This window comes from Pongo pygmaeus, chromosome 12 (genome assembly GCF_028885625.2).
Source record: "Pongo pygmaeus isolate AG05252 chromosome 12, NHGRI_mPonPyg2-v2.0_pri, whole genome shotgun sequence".
NCBI lineage: Eukaryota > Metazoa > Chordata > Mammalia > Primates > Hominidae > Pongo > Pongo pygmaeus.
In genome coordinates, this window is record NC_072385.2 from 107,638,755 (window position 1) to 107,655,982 (window position 17,228).

The 17,228-nt window shown below is 43.5% G+C and overlaps 1 protein-coding gene across 4 annotated transcripts in view; it reads right to left on the reverse strand.

The window, feature by feature from the left end:
- Nucleotides 1-14,737: 14,737 nt before the first annotated feature.
- Nucleotides 14,738-17,228, reverse strand: part of HADHB (hydroxyacyl-CoA dehydrogenase trifunctional multienzyme complex subunit beta) — a 43,711-nt gene continuing 41,220 nt past the window's right edge. For all 4 annotated transcript variants that reach the window (XM_054473786.2, XM_054473784.2, XM_054473789.2 and 1 more), the window contains one exon: nt 14,738-15,286. In XM_054473786.2, the coding sequence (XP_054329761.1) occupies nt 15,251-15,286 (36 nt within the window). In that variant the 3' untranslated portion in view covers nt 14,738-15,250. The remainder of the gene's footprint in view (nt 15,287-17,228) is intronic.

Sequence of the window (17,228 nt, forward strand, 5' to 3'; positions counted from 1 at the left end):
AGACAGAGGTCACAGTGAGCCAAGATCGTGCCACTGCACTCCAGCCTGGGCAACAGAGGGATACTCTGTCTCAGGAAAAAAAAAAAAAAAAAAAAAAGCCACACACAGAATTGACAGATGGAATGACATTAAGTTCTTGTTTACTTGGCTGTCACCATAAAACAAAACAAAACAAAACAAGACAGGACTGTAAAAGAAGACTTTGGAAACAAAGGTAAGAAAACTGACACTCAGCAGCAATTCCATTTCTAAAAAGATGGCTTTAAAAAGTAAGTGGGCCAGGCGCAGTGGCTCATGCCTGTAACCCCAGCACTTTGGGAGTCTGAGGTGGAAGGATCACTTGAGCCCAGGAGTTCAAGACGAGCCTGGGCAACATAGGGAGGACCCTATCTCTACAAAAGAAAAAAATTTTAATTAGCCAGGTGTGGTGGCACATGCCTGTGGTTCCAGGTACTCAGGAAGCTGTGGTGGGAGGATTGCCTGAGCCAGGGAGGTTGAGGCTGCAGTGATCACACCACTGCACTCCAGCCTAGGCAACAGAGTGACACCCTGTCTCCTCTCCAAAAAAAAAAAAAAAAAAAGAAAGAGAGAGAGAAAGAGAAGTGGGTGAGTGAATAGATAATGTGCACAAACAATGTGCATTCCAGTGTGTTTATGTCCTCTAAAAAGAGGCACCTAGAAAAATAAACTAGGATATAGCCATACAAAGGAACACCATGTGGTCATTAAAAATGATGATGTATAGCTACACCTACTGATAGTGAAAAATATTTAGACTATATTGCAGTGGGATAATTAAAGAATCAGAGAGACGGCGGGGTTGAGGAGGAATTATTTAATTATTTAGATGCACCAACCCAGTCGGATTAACATTTAAAGGACTGAGCCTTGAACAAAGAGTTAAGCTACCTTTTAAGCGTTTTGTGGGGCGAGGGGAGATCTGTGCAGGGGGAAGCATATCATAGAAGCGAGAAGCAAAGACAGTTATTTAATTGAGACATGCATTATATTATTTTTTACTTTTTAAGGAACAACATGTTTTATGACTTGAGATTATCTGTCTAGTGACCTTATAACTGCACAGCTAGAGAAACAGTCTTCACAATGCCTGGGAAAGGGAGAGATAAGGCTCACTAGCCACAGAAAAACAGGCAGTTGATTTTAAAGGACTCCAGCTCTTTCTCTTCTTCAGGGGGAATTTTTTTTTTTTTTTTAACGTATAACTGAGTTTTTGCTTACACATTCTTTAATTTCTTTTAATTTCTGTTCCATTTCCCCCCTTTGGTGCTTTTTATAACAAAGGTGTTAATAGAAAGCACCACTATTTGCCACCTCTTCACGGAGCTGAGCTGTTTCTTCTACTGGCAGCGGCTGATATTTGGTTAATGCCATCAACTGCGTGGCAGTGTGTCAGGTTACCACTGCCTCTATAGTTGACAAATACTCCTAATTACAGGGGTAAAAGGCAAGGGAGGATGAGGCAGATTCCAAGAATAAACAAAAACCCACCAATGAGGGTTTTGAATCTTTTAAAGGTTGAGAACCATCCTCTACACAAGGAATCCAGGGATTATCTGGAGCAAGTCAGAACTGGAACATGGGCTAACTTGTGCATTTTAGCTGTGATTTCTATGACAGCTTGGCCATTATTATCTTTCCAGTCTTTTATGTCTACATTTTTTTGACATTTGTGTCATTTTTGCGATTACACTTTTTTTAGTTTTTTTTTTTTAATTTTCATTATAAACTGGATATCCTGAGTTCCCCTTGCTTTAGAGGAATTAGAAAGAAGGATGGCTTGATTGTTCCTAACACACACGCCTCTGTCTATTTAGCCGATATGCCCGTGCCGATATGCCTGTGTTCCACAGATCCAGTATAGGCCAAAGGGTGCTTTCCAAGCATCTGGAGCCTCTAGCTGATGCCGAGAGTGGCTTAGAGTAGAGAACCGAGAGAAAGGGTTTGGATCTGGTAAATAGGAGTCGTTCTGGGCGTTTCTGCATAGAGTTTTGTTTTTAGTCTCATCATAATACTGTTGCCCTAGGCAGGTTGTTTCTCCCACTGCCTCTGTAAAAGCCTTTTTTTTTTTTTTTTTTTAATCAGGCGATACAGTACTTTTTAATTATGGAGGTTTTAAACAACCAAACACTGGCCGAGGCTGTTGGTTCACTGGCAGGGTTAGGCGAAGTGAAGTTACCTTGTGGCATTAATTTTTTTGCTCTCATGGCCACTGGTCCCCTATATTAGTTTCTCCACATATATAGCATGAGGAAATTTCCAAGCTGCCAGCTATGTTTTTAGCTAGTTGAGCAAGTAAATTTTTGGTTGATGGGAAAGCTCAGGCACTGACTGATCAAAATGTTTATAGAATGACTTATGGACCCGGAATTGTGGGGTTGGACACATTTGAGTCCTCTAGTCTTTTTGACAATTAGTAGTGGAACTCCAATGCGTACTCCTTGTCTATCAACTCATAATAGTGCTGTCTGTCCTGTAGACCAAAAAGGTAGCTCTGGCTTTAAGATAGTAAAATTTAAAGGATTGCATGTTCTTGTCTTACAATTTGGTTTGGTTGACATACTACTTAGCAGAGCAGTCCTTCCTGAATATAAGTGTTGGAGCTGTGTTAGCATAGACCACTGAACGCTACAGTCTGGGCATCCGATTTGTGGTTCTCCGTACAGATGTTTAGGGCTACTCTTGCTAAGCCTCTCTTGAGTTAAACCATTGCAGACTGTTTCTGGTTGTATGTGTAAGTTTCTAACTTGGTTCCTGTACATTTATAGTAGGTATGGTACAGTAGAGTTTTAACTATGGTATTCCTTACCCAGGTAGTATGTACACAGTGTGGACATCCTTCTAGAGATTTCTCCCCTTCTAGTATAGGCAGAAATGGTAACAACATCAGTGTATGTAACAGAAACATGCTTATACTATACATGGGCATGGCAAACCTTCCTCTGGGCATAGACACTTGCAGCATTTGCAATGATAACATAACAACAGAGCAATCAGTGTTGACAGAATTGTAAGTAGGCTTATAAATTGTATCCACATTTACTTATCTGGATATGGTCCTCTTAGCTTCGACTGTGCGTAGACTAGTCAGCTTCCAGGATGTGACTAGAGCAGAGCTTGCAGGATCCTCAAGCTTCAGCCGTGCATAGACTGACCATCCTCCGGTGTGGTCAGAGCAGGCCAGTTGTCCTTCTTACCGGTGGTTGGGTTTTGCCGTAGGACTATTCAGGTGGGGCGATCTGGGTCTTGTTGGTTAATCCACTGGTTATCGTCGGGAGTCACTGTTGCCACTGGTTTCAGCTGGCTATGGTGAATCCAAGGTGTGACACCTGCAACTTTAACAGCAGCGGAAGCAGACATGATTACAATATGAGACCTATCCTATATGGGTCCTAGAATGGTTGGATTCCATTATTTTAGCTTAAACAAAATCCTTAGGTTTGAAAGGGTGTACTGGGTCTGTTAGACTTATAGGCATTTTTCTATACCCAGTCATGCATTTTTACATGGCCATACTTAAAGTCTGCATTTGCCTTCTTAAAGTTAGTTCTTCTAGTTTACAGAGGTTACCTTTAATCTGTCTTATGATGGGTGGGGGGTGGCCGGCCAAAAAACATCTCATAGGGCAAATACCCAGTTTGTTTGGTGGAGGTGCACCTGACTTGGAGGAGGACCATGGGCAAGACCTGATCCTACTTTTGATGAGTTTTTTGACACAATTTCTTCAGCAGCTGTTTAAGTGTCTGGTTCATGTGTTCCACCTTCCCTGAACTCTGTGGTCGATAGGCTGTGTGCAGTTTCCATTTGATCTTTAAAAGTTGAGTTAGCTGTTGTACAACTTCTGCCACAAATGCAGGACCATCGTCTGATCCTAGGGTTAGAGGCGACCCAAACCTTGGTATGATGTCTTTCAGTAGCACCTTCGTCACCTCTTGTGTCTTTTTAGTTCTGGTGGGGAAGGCCTCAACCCACCCCGAGTAGGTGCAAACAAACACTAGCATATACTGGTAAACTCCTGCTCGAGGCAACTCGATAAAGTCTATAAGCAGATTCTCACAAGGCACAGCCCCTACTTCCTGAATTCCTGGAGGTTGAGTAGGTCCTTGTTTTGGATTATTCCAGGCACAAGATAGACATTGTTCACAAACAGCACAGGTGATGGCAGAGAGCCATGGCACATAGACATGCCAACCTATCAAAATCTTTAGGGCTGTCCTTCCAATGTGTGTTCCTTGATGGATCTGCTTCACAAACCTTGGAGCTATTGTCTCTGGGATGGCTAGCCTCCTGTCAGAGCTACCATCCACCTTTAATATATTTTTTTGTTTTCTGACCAAACCAAGCTTTTCACTTGAAGAGTAATTGGGTACCTCCGGCAAAGGGGTCTCTATAAGGAGAGGCATTGCTAGAGTTCTTTCTTCAGGTAAAGCCTTGCTCATTGCTGCCCGCCGAGCCTCTCGGTCTGCCTTTCTGTTGCCCTGTGCTTCATAGCTTTTTTCAATTTGGTGTTCTTTGCAATGAATGACAGCCACCTTCTCTGGAGCCTATATAGCTTCTAATAATTGCAAAATTTCCTCTTTATTTTTTTTTAATTTTTTTTCCTTTAGTAGCCAAAAGTCCTCTCTCTTTGTATATTGCCCCATGGGCATGCAGGGTTGCAAAAGCATATCTTGAATCAGTATATATGTTTACTTTCTTCCCCTTGGCCAATAACAGTGATCCGGTTAATGCTATTAATTCAGCCTTCTGAGCAGAAGTCCCAGAAGGTAAGGCTTGAGCCTCAGCTACTGAGTGTTGGGTCACTACTGTATACCCTGCATATCGCACCCCATCTGTTATGAAACTGCTACCGTCAGTGAAGTATTTAACATCTGGGCCCTCCAAGGGGGTATCTCTGAGATCTTCCTGGCTCGAGAACGCTTCGTCCACCATATTTACGCAATGGTGGGGAAGGTCCTGCCAGCAGTGAGGCAACCTACTGTCCTTCCAGTCGGGTTCCTCCACAGGCAGCAGGGGAGCTGGGTTCAAGGTATTTACAGTCTCCAGTGTTATCTGGGGATTTTTACACAGAAGCCCTTGATGCTTTAGCATTCTAGAGTTGGACAGCCAACGATGTCCTCTTTGCTCCATTAAGGTGACTACAGCATGTGGCACCCGAACTATTAACTTCTGACCTAGGGCTAGCTTGTTGGCATCTTTTATAAGGATTGCAGTAGCTGCCAACGCCCTGAGGCAGTGGGGCCAACCTAAGGCCACCAAGTCCAGTCTCTTGGATAAGTATGTTACCGGCCGATGCTAAGAGCCCAACTGAGTTACGACTCCGACTGCCATTCCCTTTCATTTATTCACATACAAAAAAAGGCTTTTTAATATCTGGCAACCTTAGCGCCGGGGCTTGGATGAGAGCTTCATTTATATCTTTGAAGGCCTTTTCCTATTCCTTTTCTCATAGGAGGGGCTCTCTTTCTTTTCCTTTGGTAGCCTCATATAAGGGCCTTGCTATAAGGGAGAAGTTTGGAATCCAGATTCGGCAGAATCCCACCGCACCTAGAAATTCCCTGACCTGTGGGTGGGCAATGCACATACAGCCTCCTTGTGTGCACTTCCAAGCCTGCACTGGCCTTGGGATACTATGAATCTTAGATATCCAACCTGCTGAAAACAGCCTTTTGCCTTGTCCTTGGACACTTTGTAAACTGGCCTGTATTCACCATTTGGCTTCTGCACAGGCAGCAGAGGAGTATTCCAGGAGGACTTGCATTTCTGTATAATCCTATGTTCATAGAGCCGATTTAAATGTTTTATTATGCCATCACTTGCCTCTCTGGGTAGTGGGTATTGACGGATTGTACCAGGGAACATAAGGGTTAAGCTCTACTACGACCGGGGGTCTGTTTGCAGCAAGTCCAGGGAGGTTGTGCTCAGTCCATACACCTGGTACCTTGAAAAGCATTCCCCGCATATTGTGTGGGTACAGCTCCGGTAGCCTTCTGGCACACAGTTTATAGAGCCACCATTTCTCAGTTCTTGAGACAGTTATAGTCAAAACCATTGCCTTAAACTTTCTAAACTCTAATGTCATATTCTCTTTAGGTGTAAAGGAGATTTGTGCTTGCAGTTTCTGGAGTAAGTCTCTTTTCAACAAGGGTACTGGACAATTTGGCATATATAGAAACTCATGCTGCACTTTTTGTCCCCCAGTAATACATCTCCTGGATTTCCAAAAAGGCCTCTTTTCTTTGGCCCCAGTAGCCCCTACAATAGTAGCACAGCTCTTTGTGGGGGGACTAATTGGTGAGTTACCACAGAGAAATCAGCACCAGTATCGACCAAAAAATCCATTAATTGGCCCCCTACTTCCATAGAGACTATAGGCTCCCCGGGGCCTAAAAGGATGGAGCCCGGTCTATCTCAGTCCTCTAAATTCTCAGCCCCTGCTAAGCCAATCAGATCAGGATCTGCCTTTGAAGCATCACAACGAGCAACCGAACGCTGCACTCGGGTGTTAGACCATTGACCATTTTCCTTATTCTTTTGACATTTATCCTTCTAGTGTCCTTTCCTTTTGCACCGTGCACATTCATCTCTCTCTAGCCTCGGCCAGCTTTCAAACTCCTGTCCAGACTAGCCTTTTCCATGACTGTGTTCACGCCTGGGTCCATGCCTCCTTGCAAAGCCAGCTTCTCTTCCTGTAAGGGCTGCTGCTAGTAAATTAGCCTTTCTTAAGCCTCCAATCAGCTTTCTTTTTTGCCTCTTGATCTCAGTTAATGTACACCTTGGTAGCCACCTTAATAAGCTGAGTAGCATTCATGCCTATGGAGCTTCTAACTTCTGCAATTTATGCCTGGTATCTCCTTGGGCTTGTCTTATAAATGCTGTATCCACCATGCGCTGATTTTCAGCAGCCTTAGAGTTAAACAGAATGTACAACCAAAATATCCCACAAAGTCTTTTTTAAAACTGGTTGGTGCTTTTATCTGCATGCTGGAGCACCTCTGAGATTTTTTTTTTTAATATATTGGTTGCCTTTTTCTTTTACCATCCTTTAGCCTTTGGCAGAAGTGCTTCTCAGCAATTTTGTAGGGGTTGAAGCTGGACTGCATCATCTGGGTCCTAGTGGGGGTCCTTTTGTTCTCTTAAGAGGCATAAGCATAACTTGGGCACAGCCAGACCTGAGACGGCCTGCCTGACTTTTGTAGTCTTTCACTTTGACTTCCTGGAGCTCTGATTTTTTTTCTTCTGGGAGCCTGTATTTCTTTGAACTTAACTCCTTAGGGGCAGTTGGCCTTGGTAAAGGGGGATAGATTGGAATGTAGGGAGGAGGGGTCTTTATTCCCTTCTGTGGTTCTTGCAAAACCAGTTTTCTCTTTCCTGAGACTTTTCTTTTGTCTCCATAGTTCCTGGCACAGCTGATTTTTACTTTCACTTTTGGCTTTTACTTTTCACTTTTTACTTTTGGAGTTACAAGGTTCTGTGACTTTCCTTTTAACTCTGCAGCTGCCAGTGCAGCTGGTTTCTCTCCGCGTGAGCTGCGAGCTTTCTACAATAAACTGCTAGGCAGGGCTGCATTCATTTAGCCATGAATCAATATAAAGACTAGGTCTGAATGCCCTGGTTTTCCTCCAACCCTAGTCACCACCTTAAAACACACGGCCAATTTCTCTATAGTGCCTTCGGCCAGCCATCCAACACTAAAAGAGGGCTATTCTAATTCACACTATGTCTTTAAATTTTGAGCATCCAGTTTCATCCCATAATCACCTCTAAATCCTTTTTAAAAATTTTTTATCATGCACTCCAAAGGCGTTGGTTTCGACGCTTTTCCTCCCATTTCCTCCTTTGTGGCGCATTTTCACTCTCACTTTTACTCTCGGGCCCACCAGACTGGGTCCTATTACGGGAGTTTCGGACGCTGCTTAGCCAGGAACGTGCCTTCCCCTCTCACAGCCTGCTGCAGCCGTGGAGCTGGTCCTATCAGCCGTATACAACGTTCTAGGTCTGGTTTCCCCCACACTCACCTCGGAGCACACAGCCCGCGCTAAGGGATCTGTGCCTCCCCACGTCACTCCCCGTGTTGGCCTCTCCCGAGACCATCTCTTTCACACACTTTCACACACCTCCCCTACCCCAGGACTCCTCGCTGGACGAAACAGGCCTCTCCGTGTCCCAGGTGAGCCTAGTTAGGCTCCCACATTCATACACATACACACACCACTCCTACCCCAGGACTCCTCATTGGATGAAACGAGCCTCTCTCATGTCCCAGGTAGGTTCACACGCACCTACCCACGCCCAGTTCACACGCACCCACACACTACCAGTTGGGGTGGCAAGAGTGCCAGCAAGCTCTTCCTTGCTGCACTTGCCGCTCTATTGGCCTATTTTCTCCTTTCCACCTTATTAGTGGGGACACGAGCTTCATCCAAATTGGCAGGCCATTTCTGCCGCCCCCAGCCACTCTGGGTTGGATTAGTGGTTGGTCCCCGAGAGGTGATCAATCTCCCCTTCGTCCCTATGGGACAGGCTTTCCTGCCTTGGGCCTTTTCTCCTTACCGTGGTTCCTGAAGTGCTGGTATTGTCCTGCAGCCCCGTCTCCGGTTCTGTTGCGCTGCCAGGTAGGGCACTGGGACGCGGGGAGAGCCAGTCTCCATCCGGGTGAAGCTCCCCCATGGCGTGCCTTGGATGCCGGGTCTCCCCGAGCCCCAGGGCCCTAAGTCCAGCAGGCAAAGGAGACAGTAAATCTGTCATCTCCAATTCCTGTACGGGCCACCAGAAATGCAGTGGGATAATTAAAGAATCAGAGAGACCAAGGGGTTGAGAAGGAATTATTTATTTAGATACACTGACCCAGTCGGATTAACATTTAAAGGACTGAGCCTTGAACAAAGAGTTAAGCTACCTTTTAAGCATTTTGTGAGGTGAGGGGAGATCTGTGCAGGGGAAAGCATATTACAGAAGTGAGAAACAAAGACAGTTATTTAATTGAGACATGCATTATATTATTTTTTACTTTTTAAGGAACAACATGTTTTATGACTTGAGATTACCTGCCTAGTGACCTTGCAGCTGCACAGCTAGAGAAACAGTCTTCACAATGCCTGGGAAAGGAAGAGATAAGGCTCACTAGCCACAGAAAAATAGGCAGTTAATTTTAAAGGACTCCAGCTCTTTCTCTTCTTCAGGGGGAATTGGGTTTTTTTTACATATAACTGAGTTTTTGCTCACACATTCTTTAATTTCTTTTAATTTCTGTTCCAATATAGCTAAGTAAAACAACAGCATTCCAGAACAGCATTATACTATGCAATTTTTGTCCATATGTAACCGAATGCAGGTGTGGATGCTTGCCGCTTGCAGAGTCCAATTAACAAGAGCAAGGTCTGGTAGAAAGAAAGTGATTTTATTATCCAAAACTAGTAAAGGGGCCGGGCGCAGTGGCTCATGCCTGTAATCCCAGCACTTTGGGAGGCCAAGGTGGGTAGATCACCTGAGGTCAGGAGTTCAAGACCAGCCTGGCTGACATGGCGAAACCCCGTCTCTCCTAAAAAATACAAATATTAGCCAGGCGTGGTAGCAGGTGCCTGTAATCCCAGCTACTCGGGAGGCTGAGGCAGGGAGAATGGCTTTAACCCAGGAAGCGAAGGTTGCAGTGAGCCAAGATCGCACCACACTGCAGTCCAGCCTGGTGACAGGGTGAGACTCTGTCAAAAAAAAAAAAACCTAGTAAAGGGAAAGCAGCCAGATTCCCATCCAAAGCAACCACTTCAATTTTTGAGGGGAAGGCAGGGGTTTAAAAAGGGAAAACTTGATAAGCAAGGCATTCAAGAACTGTGGTAAATACAATGTATGTGTGTCTTGTTCTGGTGGCTCTCTTGGGTCCCAGTCCACCTGGTGTGTGGGCTGGCGTCATCTCAACAATGGCCAGGTTGTTAACTAGCCACCTTGAAGTCATCTCTGGAATTTTGCAGCTGGGTCTCCAGGCTTGGTCTGTCTGTCTCAAGATTAGTCCCTGGAAGTTCTAGGAAGGCACAATTAGATACTAGTACACAGTTAGATAAATGTGAAGGGAGTATATATCATGAGAAAAGGAGGGTCATGGAGTCTATTTTAAGGCTAAGGGAAAAGGTTTCTACTGTTTGCTTCCAGGTTATATCTTGAAATTCAAGACAAAAAAGTTTTAAAATGCACTTTGAAGTTAAGCTGCCTGGTGACACATATGTCCATACAAGCATGAGTGCCTCGAAAGGAAGAGATATCAAAGCATTAACAGTGGGTATCTCTACTTGATTTTTCATCTTTTTTCTACTCTGTATTATTTGAGTTATTCTTTTACAATGAGCATTTTTTATTATATATACATCATGAACTGATATTAAAGTCAAGCTGATTAACATGTCCATCTCATCTTGTGTGTGTGTGTGTAATTAGATCCCTCAGACTTATTCATCCTATGTAACTGCAATAAACTTTTTTTTTTTTCTTTTTTTTGAGACAGGGCTCTCTCTGTCACCCAGGCTGGAGTGCAGCCTGGACTTCCTGGACTCAGGTGATCCTCCCACCTCAGCCTCCCAAGTAGCTGGGACTACAGGAACGTGCCACACCTGGTTAATTTTTTCTTTTTTGTAGAGACAAGGTCTCACTATATTGCCCAGGCTGTTCTTGAAAACCTGGGCTCAAGTGATCCTCCCACCTCGGCCTCCCAAAGTGCTGAGATTATAGGTGTGAACCACCTCGCCCGGCCAGCATGTATTTCTTACATTAGAAAAAAATAAAATGAGAATCAGAAAAAATTAAATGAGAATCACTTGAACCTGGGAGGTGGAGGTTGTAGTGAGCCAAGATCACACCATTGCACTCCAGCCTGGGCTACAGAACGAGACTGTCGAAAAAGAAGGAAAGAAGGAAGAGAGGGAGGGAAGGAGGGAGGGAGGAAGGAAGGAGAGAAAATGATTTTGGAAAAGTTCTCTTGAATATTTTGCATATTTAAAAGTATAAACTTGTGTGTTTGCTTTTCATTCCTCAAGAAAGACTAGCATTTGAGAGGCCTGGAGAAAAACACAACTGAGAAAGGCCAAGAGGAGAGGAGAGGCTCTGGAAAGGGAGAAGTAAAAAGGGCAGGAATTTTGGTTTGTTTTCCTGGTTGCTGTAGCCTCAGCATCCAGAATAGTGCCTGACACATAAAAGGCACTCAATAGAATAAATAAATGAATAAACTATATAGAGTATAGAAAGAACATGCAGTTACCTAGAATCAGATACCATCAGAAGCAAACAACCGGGGAATAGGGGGCAAACCTTTTGAAGTTTGAATGAAAGATGAGGACAAATAAAAAAAGGCTCTACTGCCAAATGATTAGTTGGTGGAGCAGAGGCTCTAATTACAGTGAGAGCCTGGTTTAACTGTGGTATATACACACAAGGGAATACTATGCAGCCTTAAAAAGGAAGGTAATCCTGTGACAGGCTACACTAGTGGACCTTGAGGACCTTATGCTGAGTGAAATAAGCCAGTCACAAAAGGACAAATTCTGTAGAGGCTGGTCTCAAACTCCTGGGCTCAAGCCATCCTTCTGTCTCAGCCTACCAAAATGTTGGGATTACAGGCATGAACCAGTGCAACCATTTTCAAATGTACAGTTTAGTAAGATACATTCACATTATTATTCAACCAATCTCAAGAACACTTTTCATCTTTGAAAATGAACATTGTATCCATGAAACAACAACTCCCCATATCCCTGGCCCCAAGCCCCTGGCAGCCATCATTCTACTTTCTGTCTCTATGAATGTGACTACTCTAGGTCCCTCATGTCAGTGGAATCCTACAGAATTTGTCCTTTTGTGATGGGTCCCCAAGGTCCACCTGTGTTGTAGCATGTTACAGGATTGCTTTCCCTTTTAAGGCTGCATAGTATTCCCTTGTACATATATACCAATTTATCTGTATTTTGTTTATCCATTTACCCATCAATGGACATTTGAGTTGCTTTCACCTTCTGGCTATTGTGACAAATGCTGCTATGAACACGAATATACAAATATTTTTCCAAGCCCCCTTTTTTTTTTTTTTTTGAGACAGAGTCTTGCTCTGTCGCTAGGCAGGAGTGCAGTGACTCAATCTCGGCTAACTGCAACCTCTGCCTCCCGGGTTCAAGCGATCCTCCTGCCTCAGCCTCCCAAGTAGTTGGGACTACAGCTATGCACCACCACGCTCAGCTAATTTTTGTATTTTTAGTAGAGACAGGGTTTCACCATGTTGGCCAGGATGGTCTCGATCTCTTGACCTCGTGATCCACCCACCTCGGCCTCCCAAAGTGCTGGGATTACAGGCATGAGCCACTGCACCCGGTCCCCCTGCTTTCAGTTCTTTTGGGTATATGCCCAGAAGTGGAATTGCTGGCTCACAGGGTAATTCTATGTTTAATTTTTTTAGGAACTGCCATGCTGTTTTCTATAGCAGCTGCACCATTTTACATTTCTACAAACAGCACAAAAGAATTCCCATTTTTCCACATCCTCACCAACCCTTGCTATTTTCTGTTCTTTTGATAGTAACCATAGTAATGGATTAATGGATGTGAAGAGGTATCTCATTGTGGTTTTGATTTGCATCTCCCTAATGATTAGTAATGTCGAACATCTTTTCCTGTGCTTATTGGTCATCTTCTTTGGAGATGAAGATATTCAAATTATTGGCTTTTTTTTTTTTTGAGACAGAGTCTTGCCCTGTCGCCCAGGCTGGAGTGCAGTGGTGCGATCTCGGCTCACTGCAAGCTCCGCCTCCCAGGTTCACACCATTCTCCTGCCTCAGCCTCCTGAGTAGCTGGGACTACAGGCGCCTGCCACCACGCCCGGCTAATTTTTTTTTTTTTTTTTTTGTATTTTTAGTAGAGACAGGGTTTCGCCGTGTTAGCCAGGATGGTCTCAATCTGCTGACCTCGTGATCCACCCGCCTTGGGCTCCCAGAGTGCTGGGATTACAGGTGTGAGCCACCGCGCCCGGCCCAGTTGCCAGACTGTTTTTCAAAGTGGTTTTGCCAATCTGCATTCTTACCAGCAGCATATAAAGTTCTAATTTGTCCACATCGAAGACCAACACTGGTATTCTCAGTCTTGTTAATTTTTGCCAGTCAGGTAGGTGTATTTCATTACGATCTTAATTTGTTTTTCCTGATTACTATTGAGCATCTTGTTATTTACCATTTACGTATCATTTTCTAAAAATTGTGTTAAGATCTTTTGCCTTTTTTTTTGAGACAAAGTCTCGCTCTGTCGCACAGAGCTAGAGTGCAGTGGCGTGATCTCGGCTCACTGTAACCTCTGCTTCCTGGGTTCAAGTGATTCTCCTGCCTCAGGCTCCTGAGTAACTGGGATTACAGGCGCCCGCCACCATGCCTGGCTAATTTTTGTATTTTTAGGTGAGAGGGGGTTTCACCATGTTGGTCAGGCCGGTCTTGAACTCCTGACCTCATGATCTGCCTGCCTCGGCCTCCCAAAGTGCTAGGATTACAGGCGTGAGCCACTGCGCCCAGCCGAGTGGTCTTTACTCTTACTGATTTGTAGGAATTATTTATATATCCTGGATCCTTTTAAAGCTGTATCTACTATATTTGCTCCACTTTTAGTTTGTTTCTCCACCACTCTGTATCATCACATGAAGAACAAAAGTTCTTATTTCAACACAGGCAAATTTATGTATCTTTCATGATTAGTATTTTCAATGTTTTCTTCAAGAAATCCCTCTCTTCCCTCAACCTAAGGTCACAGGGTTATTTTTTTTTCTAAATTTTAAGGTTTTTATGTTTTATATTTAACTTATCTATACCTGATTTTTGTGATATATATGTAAATATAATGGTTTTTAGTATTAAAAACTCACATTATAATTACCAAGGAAACCATGGGGAAACGATGCTGGGACTCTCAAATATCCTTTTAAGAGGTTAGCACTAGGTCTCCTGCCCAATCTGTCCCTGAGCTACAGGGTGATTTTGATTCCCAGTAACTTTCATAGACCTAAGCAACAGTCACACAAACGTCCATTAAAAGAAGTTAGTGTTTCTTTAAACACTCGCATCCATTTTATTTTAGTACAGGGTAGTTTTCAAAAATCTGAGAGGATTTAGAGTAGTTGATCAAAATAAAAAACTTCTTTACACTTTATTTAAATCCTAGCTAACAGAAGCATCTCCAAACAGTGAAATAAACATTCTGCAGTTCAGCAGTGGGGAAAACAAAAGGTGTTATTCTAAAACAGGACTGTCAGGCTAGGCGCAGTGGCTCACACTTGTAATCCCAGCACTTTGGGAGGCTGAGGCAGGTGGATCACCTGAAGTCAGGAGTTTGAGACCAGCCTGGCCAACATGGCAAAACACCATCTCTACTAAAACTACAAAAATTAGCCAAGTGTGGTGGTGGGTGCCTGTAATCCCAGCTAATCGGGAGGCTGAAGCAGAAGAATCGCTTGAACCGGGGAGGCAGAGGTTGCAGTGAGCCGAGATCGCGCCACTGCACTCCAGCCTGGGTGACAGAGTGAGACTCCATCTCAAAAAATAAATAAATAAAATAAATAAATAAACAGGATTGTCTTTATGTTCCCAGCAGCCTCACCATTGACCAAAATAGTTAGAAGTTATAAATGAGTAATTAAAGGCAAAAATTTGGTCCTAAGCCAAGAGAACCACCCTCCCCTGACCAATAAAAAATGAGGTAAACAGTTCTCCAATATTTCTCCACTTTATTAACACTGACCATCACATTTATGTATCTAAACATTTTTTATAAGTTTTCAGTGGTGTTTAGATTCTGAATTATTTTTCCATAATTAATTAGGCACGTTGGTTTGTATTTTATAGAGAACACATCTTTAGGACACAGATAAGAACAAGTGTAATTTGCAAATATTACAAAGATGATTTCCAAATCTCAGCTGACCTCTTTCCCAACTGCAAACACTCATTTAGTCTTTAGTGACAACAGAGACCAAAAACAACCACCCACACATCTCTTGTGTGAGATTCTGGTGGCTTAGAAATCCCTGAAAGAGCAGTAAACTGATTATTGAAAAGCTCAGAACACTAGCAAGGCTTAAGTGCAAAGTATTTAATAGAAGGCCACAAGAATTGTTTTCCTAAGAGGAGCTAGGAACTACAAATGTCATTTAGTAATGCATTGAAATGGCATTGCCTAGTGTGAGTGTTGCACAGAAACTTCAGGTCACTTCTTCTGATCTATTATTTTGGATAAGCTTCCACTATCATAGCATGGCCCTGTAAAGAAAACAAAGTCCAATTAGAGCAATGAATGGTGATGAATCCAGCTAGTAGAGAGAGAGCAGAGAATAAGGAGAAAAGTACAGGCTTTGGAGTTGGATCCTGGCTCTGCCAATCAATCACTGTGTGATCTTGGGAAAGTCTGTAGTCAGTCTAAACTGGAATTTCCTCTACAAAATGGGGCTCATAGTGTCTACACTTCATAGAGTTTTTGTGGGCATTACATAACATACAGTATATTTGTGTATGTGTGTATATATATACACACACATATATATTTATATACATTCATATATACATGTATACATATATGCATCAGGCTCTGTCTAGTACAGAATCTAATTCCTAGTGATGCTCTACAAATGGATGCTGTTAAAATGAGAAATCCAGGGGCTTTTTTAACTGTATAAAAATAAACATGATACAGCAAATACCAATAAAAGTAAGTTTCTAGAGGGGAAAACTGAGGCTCTGAAAGGTTAAGTGACTCACCCAAATCACAAAGCTATTAAGGTAACAGGGCCAGGATTTGAAACCAGGTCTAGATGATTCCAAAGGCTGGGCTTGTCCCTTCTTCACTATTCTACACAGGTTAAGATAATGATCTGAGGGACCACAAAAGGAAGAAGTAGAATATCTTCTTTTTTTATTTTTTTTATTTATTATTTTGGAGACCGTGCCTTGCTCTGTCACCCAGGCTGGAGTACAGTGACGCGATCTCAGCTCACTGCAAGCTCCGCCTCTGGGTTCACGCCATTCTCCTGCCTCAGCCTTCCGAGTAGCTGGGACTACAGGCGCCCGCCATCACGCCCGGCTAATTTTGTTTTTATATTTTTAGTAGAGACGGGGTTTCACCGTGTTAGCCAGGATGGTCTCGATCTCCTGACCTATTACACACTATGCTCGTGAATAATGTGTCCAAGTTATCTCCCTGGTGGAAGCCTGGCATGGAGAGATAGAGGGATTGCTCTAGTCTTAATGGACCATGGTTTTCTGTAGATGAAGTTACACAGATTAAAAAACATTTCTGATCATAAAGTCCAAAATGTTCCAACTGATAAATAACTGACCCCTTGGTTTCTGCAAAGTCTCTGAGGAAAATCCATGAAAAAGGGCTTTTAAATGTAAGATTTATTTATTTTATTTTTGAGACAGAGTCTCTCTCTGTCACCCAGGCTGGAGTGCAGTGGCACCATCTCGGCTCACTGCAACCTCCATCTCCCGGGTTCAAGCGATTCCCCTGCCTCAGCCTCCCGAGTAGCTGGAATTACAGGCGCATACCACCATGCTAGGCTAGTTTTTATAATTTTAGTAGAGACAAGGTTTCACCATGTTGGCCAGGCTGGTCTCGAACTCCTGACCTCAAGTGATCTACCCGCCTCAACTTCCCAAAGTGTTGGGATTACAGGCGTGAGCCACTGCACCCGGCCTGTTTATGCTTTTAAATATTTATTTATTTTGATCAGGAACAGGAAGTTTCTGTAATCTAGAGGAAGAGAAAATCTGTTCACATCGGGATTAAAAAAAAGAAAACAGGCCAGGCACAGTGGCTCATGCCTGTAATCCCAGCACTTTGGGAGGCTGAGGCAGGCGGATCACCTGAGGTCAGGAGTTCAAGACCAGCCTGGCCAATATGGTGAAACCCCGTCTCTACTAAAAATACAAAAAAAATTACCCGGGCTTGGTGGTGAGCGCCTGTAATCCCAGCTACTCAGGAGGCTGAGACAGGAGAATTGCTTGAACCCGGGAGGCAGAGGTTGCAGTTAGCCAAGGTGGTGCCACTGCACTCCAGCCTGGGGGACAGAGCGAGACTCTGTCTCAAAAAACAGACAAACAAAAAACAAACTACAATCTTCCTTTTGGATTTTATTCCTAGAGTGAGATGCTACAGTAGTCAGGAAGTTGGGTCTCTAATGCAAGTGAAGTAGAAAGGAAAAAA